Genomic DNA, 7,474 nt, shown 5'->3' with positions numbered 1-7,474 from the left:
TACTAGCTATTTTAATATTAAAATAGTTCTAGCTATTTTAACATTAAAATAGTACGTACCGGCCATTTTAATATTAAAATAGTACGAACCGCTATATYAATATTATATTYATTTYRAYATTAAAATAGTACGTACGTACCTATAAAGGAGACTTATTAGAGGTAATAGAGAAAGTGTTATAGTCTTATAGGTTAGATATAGCCGCGGTAATAAATTTAAGGCTCCGCTATATTATAAAAAGTGGGTTATATAGTAGAGGATTATATAATTTAACCTACCTATATATACTTTATATCCTCTATCTAATTAGCTAAGGAGACTTATTAGAAGTAATAGAGTAAGTAATAAAGTCTTACTAATAAAACTAGAGAGATAAATTTATTAATAAGATTCGTTAGAAGTAATAGAGAGAATAATAAAGTCTTATAGGTTAGAGATAGAAAAGAGATTTAAAGATAACTATAGGGTCTAAATTTATATTTATTTATCTATATTATTATATTTTTTAAGGTTATATAGTAACCTAAATAGTAGAGATATCTATATTATATTAGATAAAGATAGTGCTAGATATTATAGATAGAGAGTGTGATTTAATATATATAAGATTTCTCTTAAGAATCGTTTATTATTCTTCTAGGACCTAACCGTTTATAAGTTAAAGTAGGGGCGTATAGGAGAATATACTAATAACACTCCTATATATATATAAAAGGTAGGTAAAGTATTATATAGTATTAAGTTCTTATCCTATTATAATTATTATAATAGAAAATATATATATAGCTTAGGTAAGCGGGACTCGACTATAAAGCTATTAAGTTTATCTTAAATATAATAAGATAAGAATTTAAAATTATATAAAACCTTAACTACCTTTAATATATATAACAAGTATGACATTACTTCTAAATATATAATATACGATTAGTAAATATTATTTCCTTTACTATGGGATTATAATTTATTACTTTATGTTTTGAATAGAACAATTCAAATATTAGATTACGGTTTTCTAAAGTGTTCATATACCCCCTATCGGGGATAAGTGGGCTAGAGCTTTATATAGTCGTTTAATAAATCGACAGTTAAATCACCCGATTTAAGTAGTCAGGATTTGACTATAATAACGTTAGATCCGTCCCTCCTAGCAATAACAAACCAAGCACACACACACATACTGGCAGACCATATAACACACAAAAGAGAACACGACCTCTTTATATAATAGTGTTCCAAAAATGGGTGTGCTGACTTACCACTCGTGTGTGTCGCAACCTCGTTCTGTAAGCTATAACATCCGCTTTAGCTTCGCCAAGGAACTAGTCCCGCCCAGATTGGCGTTAAACCGGCGCCACAACGAGGCAGAATGGGGTCCTAATTTTGAGGGTGAGTGACAATCGGTCATCCTTCCCCTTTTTACATACTTTGCGGACTATTATTCGAATTGCCTCACCTTGCCTCAATTCTAGCAACAAGCGTGTTGACTCGTTGCAGTCACTGCTCATAATGCTGCGCCTATTCATGTTGTCTGTCGTTCACGGCGTGTTCCCCGCGTACGTCGTATATGCTGCGGCTGAGTATGTGACTGATCTTGCGGCTTATAGCCTGCTTGTGCGTGCACCATCATGAAATATCCCTGCACTCCGATGTTGATGATGACCCTTAGGCACCGTGCGCTTCCTCCGCTCTGTCCTACAACATTGGCATACAGCCTTACACGGCAAGCTGTGGTCTCGGCCAAGAAGAGCTCCAGTCTTGTATCTGCTCTAACAATGCCCGACTTGATGAAGTTACTTCATCTATATCGAGTGACATAAGTGCTGGGTGTGGCGGCATAGCTGCAAGCGAGGAGCAATCGAGCGCTTCGCGAGTGTTTAAGCAATACTGCACCCCAGGTCAGGAAGTCAAGTTCTCGACCCCAACAAGGAATAAAGTCAATGCCTACATTACAAATTTGTCCGAGATGGCCTCCTTAGCACCTTGTGCTTCATCTGGTTTGTCTTCGGCAGTGATGCAAGAGGTACGATAGAGGGGAATGGTTCGTCCACAAACCCTCAGAGGATATTCACGCTGATATATTCCGACGATGAATAGTCCTTGTCCCTGTGCCCAGTGGAAGCAAGCCTTCTTGCGCCTTGTGTGTGTAGCAAGAGCCGTATTCTCGAGGAAGTGAGCGAGACGATTAGCGCGACGGTGCGATCTATGTGCTCTAATGACGAGGACGTCACGTCTGCATACCGCTTTTTTGAAGATTATTGCGCCATGAACGACGGAACTACTTCTTTTGCGCGACCTGAGAGCCCTCCAGGCGACAGTAAGTGGAGCCTCTTTGCCTTGAACGGACATGAGCCAATTGCTTACGGGGTAGTTAAGTGACGTACCACATCACGGACCTGCCAGATTACACGTCTTTGAACAGTTGCGCTCGATCGGGCGTCTCCTACGCTATCCTTGAAGTTAGTGGAATTTAACCCGATGTCCTTATAAAGGAATACTGACCCGTGTAGCAAACCAATTTTCTTTGCGCGGCTGGCCCACAGGCTCTGGCATCATGTGTCTGCCTCAAATCTGGCATGAGGGCCAGGGTCTCTCTTACCCTGACATCTGAGGTCATGATGGAATGTGATAACACAGCCACAGATGATGTGAACTCTGCTCTCGGTGTTCTTGATTTCTATTGCAGTGCTGCCGCGAGTGACGTCGTTGCCCAGGTATCGGTTTCGAGCTCAACGGCACAATCAGCTACAAAGTCGCGTACAGGCCAAACAGCGTCAATGCCTTCGGAAACTGGGGATGGGCAAGGCTCAGATGATGACAGCAAGTCTAGCGGCAACGGTTTCAACAGGACAGGTGCGATTGTTGGTGGTGTCATTGGCGGCATCGTGGCTCTGCTTGCTATCATTGGAATCGGGCTTTTTGTGCGTCGTAGACACAAAAAGGCGATGCGAGGTGTTATTCCTATACACGGTTCACAAAAAGACGGCACTCCTGAGTTGTATGGGGACAATAGGGAATCTACCGCGCTCCCTCATGGGCATATGAACCAGTCCGAATTGACTGGCCAGGGGATAATAGAGATGCCACATCAAGCTGAGCGGTTTGAGCTGCATAGCCCCTTGGCCACCAAGGACAACTTGTCCCATAATCCACTCCAGGAGCTTTCCACCTGAGAGACTAGTTTTACTTGGGGATTCCATGCGTTGCCAGCATGTTGTCGGGACTTATTGGTGGGTTCCTACTGGAAGTGGGGAAGATGGATTTCTATCAGACAACGAGTCTGCTTGGGAGGGGAGAGTAGCGAGGTAAGTGAGGGGGTAGCTATATTTCCATCTTTATAGTGCGGACCTCAGAGAATAGATAGCCGTTAGTGCTGGTACCTTCACCACTACCTCTATACTCGTCGCTGTCAACTAGCGAATCTTGTCACTTACCTCATTCCCTTCCTACCTCGAGCAAACTCGATGTCCGACACAAGTTGCCTTACTAGGAACTATACATATTCAGTAACCGTTATCCTTCCGGGGTCATGGTTTTGCAATATATCCAATTATCCTAGCTTTCCTGGACTGGGCTATATACCTAGATATGTATAACAAACACATATACAAGGGCCACCCCAAGGCTCGTGAAAGGACGCCGCATTTATGTCTTTAAAACGCGTCCCCAGTTGGTGCCCGCTGTGCCTCGTCCAAGTCCGCTGGCCTTGGGCTGGGGGGACTTGGGTGACTGCGGGAAAGGCTTTGTGCTGGCTAGGTTCTCAACCCTGCGCAGGAGCACTTCGATCTGCCTGAAAGCTATACCCGGTACCCACTCGGGGATCATGTGCCCAGTGAGGGTTACGATTCCAACAGTGAGACCCCGTTGCTCGACCCATGAGCCCAGAACACCAGCACCAGCCGATGTGGGGACAAATGAATTCTCGTGGTAGGGCACAAACAGTGGCTCGCGTGGCATTTCGCTCAGGCCCATGGCGCCATTCCACGTCATGTTTTGGATGGTAAGTAGAGTGGCATTAACAGTGAGGACAAAGTCCAGGACGCCGTGGTGGATCTGCACGTTGTTAGTGCTCTCAATAACGGCGGGAATTTCGTGCAGGGCTGATGGAAGCGACGAATCTCCGCCGACAAACACCGACCCAGTGCTACAAATCTCCCACTTCACATTTTCCGACACATGCAGTGCTTTCTTGACATCAGGTCGGTCGAAGTAAATAGACGTGTTGGGGTAGGTATAGAAGTCTGAATAGGGAAATCCTTCAACATCCCACGGGACGGGGGGTAGCTGGGTAATTTGGTACAGGTTGAATCCCGGGTTTATCTCGAGGGCTGCGTTGATTAGAAAGTTCTGCGCGTCGCACTCCTCGTCCGATGCGGCTGGAAGAGTGTCGACGTCAGGCTGGGCCTTTGAAGGTGGGTAGGTGAGGTACTCATCCAGGTAGGTTGTGTAATTGCACTTGTCGGCCATCTCCTCCAGAGCTGCTGCGGCAGTGTCGTTGAGAGGTATGGCGTGCTTCCAACTATCGTGGAAATATTTGGTAGACATTTCGGTAAGAATACCCGATCCGATGGAGGGATCGTATATCATCATGCCGTCAACATCAAAGTATTTGCTGTCGTTGGCTTTGATCATCTCGTGAGCAATGTAAGGGCAGTACATTCCACTATACGTCGTGTTAGCCGATGAAGTAACCAGTCAAGTAGTTCAACCTACGCGTATGACTCGCCCGTGATGTAAACCTTGTAGCCTTCCATCTCAAACGTATCTATGAAGTTCTTCCAGAACCCTAGGAATTGCCTTGCGATGTCGCCTTCGTCCTGGGCCGTTACGTTTCCCTGGCTGTACCCAGTTCCGACTGGCTGGTCGACCCAGACAACATTGGTGAGATGGTGGAAGCTCCAAGGGTTCAGGACGGGATAGGGCGATCCGCTGGGCCATAAGATGGCACCGTTCTCCTTGAAGAAGCCATCCATAGATGAGCACCCAGGCTACTCATTATTAGCTCTTACACGTCGTTGTCTCTTTGATTATTCGCTGAGGCAGGCGGGTACATCTAACTTACACCTCCATTGAGCCAGAGGATGATTTCTTTAGGCTCGTCTTTGGCCGTTGTGGGCCAGAACCAAAAGAACAAGTCGCCATTCTCATCATTTGGCAGAGTCCCTGCATACGATTCGCCGGCGTCAAAGGTGACTTCGGGGAGGGACGTCCCGTCAACATAGAATTCTGATTGCAGTTAATATCGCCTCGTCGAACACGGGTCTGTACGTATTTTCCCAACATACTCTTAGAATCCAGGTTCAGAAACTTAGACTCTACAGCTTCACGCTTTGCGACCTTGGGTTGCGTCTCGTGCTGCAGCTGTTGTCGCTTGCTCAGGTGCTCGACCCAATCACGCTGTGTCCAATGCTTCTTCCCATCGACAACACTTGTTACAACAAGTAATGTTAGAGTAACCCTCGAGAACCACATGATGGTTACTATGGGATGACAGCAGACGATAACACAGATGCAAGGCCGTGTCTCTAGTCGCCTGGTTGGTAGCTGGCTCTACTATATATATGCAAATGGTAGTATGACGTTTGTCGTGTGTGACGTACGGTAGACACGCCGTTCCCGTCTCTGTGGGACCACGACTGGCGGCAGAGGAAAGTCACTGCCAATGAACCCGTCTCTGCCTCACGCCACTCGTCTTCTAACCTCTAATGGTTGTTCCCACCTGGCCAGTAGCACCGTGTATACTTCAAAGGTTCCTGTGCCGGTTGGCCGATGAAATAGAGTGAGTTATAAAAAAAAGGACTGGGCTTTTATTACGACGTACTCGTGGATACGAATACCGTTTGCATTGTCGTAAGCATGCACAATGGATGATAGTCTGCCGTCTCATCCGTTAGTGCCTTCCCATCATATCAACTGAGCTATGCCGATCGGCAAAAGTACCTTCCCGGTGGCGGGTACCCCGCTGTTGACCTCAAGTTCCAAGCTCCCTCTATCTCTCGTACTGGTCATGCGCACAGCTAATACGGGCAATCATACGTGTACGACTTTGGTATCCGTACATGGCACACGTTTGTCACTGACCAGTTGTCAACGCCAGTTAGGCACGCAGACAAGGCCGCAGTGAATTGTTCAGAAGCCTGGGCCAAATTCAAGCTGTCGTCCTTCAATAGCACTGAGGCGCCCCTTTCCCCTGTAGGGCCAATAGCACGTGTAGCTTAGCATATTGTTGACTAGACTCCACATGTCCTTTTCGATCTAAACCTATCGGCCCCTCTCCCATCCAGCAGTGATCCTCATTCATACCGCGTATTCCACGGTATTAATGTATCATATAGGTAGATAAGCAGGATACAGTCCCACGTATGCTTGCATTGCGATTGATGGATCTCTATCTCCAATTAGCAACGAGATCAATCAAATATTCAGATGACATGTCTCGCTGATGTCTCTACCGCATAAATTAGCTTGTTTGTGCAATCGGGCAAGTTCACAAATTTGTAAGTTGTAGACAACGCCAGTGGAACTCACTCCTGTGATGAGGGTAGCACCGTGTTACAGTGACACCTTAAGAGCGAAAACGGACTTTCCAATTTTTCTAATTTTCTAAATGGTATATTTTAGCTACTCTGGCAACCTTCCACTATTGGTACTACTATAGTAACCATTTCTAGATATATAGCTCCCACTATCATGTTTATTGTATCAACTGCGTTAACTGCTTTTGCTGGCTGTTTTTTAATTGGATATATATTGCAAAAGGAAGAGGAGCAAGGCTCTTATTACGTCTCAATCTCAAGTAGGTGGTGCAAGTCAATGTACACAACTGGTTGCAATTGGCGGGGCGCTATGTATATGTATATATATATATATATGTATGTATATCTGTAGACATAGATAGAATATTTTGTATCAAGTTAAACCACCTGGCTCTTGAATTTATACCAAAATTTAAACTTGCCAGTGATTTCTTGATATGAAATAAATTGTGAATCTACCCTGGGAAGTGTACTTACATGGGGGTGTGGGCATTCAGACGAAAAAATGCGGCTGTCGGTTGGCTGGATTATCACCTGGACGACTTGTGGTAAATCAATCATACTTCACTAATATCGAAAAATCAAGCATGTGCAAGCACGCCGCAGTCTAGTAACGTGGTTATTAGATGGAAAGTAGAGTATATGGAATTGAAGCGACTGGTTACGCGATTTCACATCTAAACTTGCGGGCTTTGCAAGTCGCATACGGTAATATGTAGTATCCGGGGCGTCATCAGGGACCCGTACCGAAGATGGGGCCATCAATACATGCTTCAGGGACAAGCTCCAGGGATTCGTCTATATTGATATGGGAGTAGATAGTCCAGGGCCTCGTGGAACGGTGCATCCACTTAATCGGTACCACCACTGGAAGGCAAGCATGCATGTTAAACCAGAAAGAGCGCTGCCAGTTGGGCTGTTGATCAGGATTTGGATCT

General features: G+C 45.3%; 3 protein-coding genes across 3 annotated transcripts; 1 reads left to right on the top strand and 2 right to left on the bottom strand.

The window, feature by feature from the left end:
- Positions 1-1,509: 1,509 nt before the first annotated feature.
- On the top strand, positions 1,510-3,045 carry GMORB2_7833 (uncharacterized protein; the record flags this gene model as incomplete). The annotated part of the gene is made up of 6 exons (XM_035469798.1): positions 1,510-1,614; positions 1,670-2,023; positions 2,098-2,317; positions 2,377-2,459; positions 2,511-2,921; positions 2,983-3,045. 6 exons carry the CDS (start codon positions 1,510-1,512, stop codon positions 3,043-3,045), a joined length of 1,236 nt encoding a protein of 411 aa, XP_035320892.1.
- Positions 3,046-3,645: 600 nt separating this feature from the next.
- GMORB2_7832 (uncharacterized protein) lies at positions 3,646-4,973 on the bottom strand (the record flags this gene model as incomplete). Its single annotated transcript, XM_035469797.1, has 2 exons — positions 3,646-4,663; positions 4,714-4,973. 2 exons carry the CDS (start codon positions 4,971-4,973, stop codon positions 3,646-3,648), a joined length of 1,278 nt encoding a protein of 425 aa, XP_035320891.1.
- An 80-nt stretch (positions 4,974-5,053) lies between these two features.
- GMORB2_7831 (uncharacterized protein) lies at positions 5,054-5,472 on the bottom strand (the record flags this gene model as incomplete). Its single annotated transcript, XM_035469796.1, has 2 exons — positions 5,054-5,226; positions 5,286-5,472. 2 exons carry the CDS (start codon positions 5,470-5,472, stop codon positions 5,054-5,056), a joined length of 360 nt encoding a protein of 119 aa, XP_035320890.1.
- Positions 5,473-7,474: the final 2,002 nt, after the last annotated feature.

This window comes from Geosmithia morbida (genome assembly GCF_012550715.1).
Source record: "Geosmithia morbida isolate 1262 chromosome Unknown scaffold_9, whole genome shotgun sequence".
NCBI classification, from domain to species: Eukaryota; Fungi; Ascomycota; class Sordariomycetes; order Hypocreales; family Bionectriaceae; genus Geosmithia; species Geosmithia morbida.
Note: the sequence above shows the minus strand (reverse complement) of the source record. Positions and strands in the feature narration are given on the sequence as shown.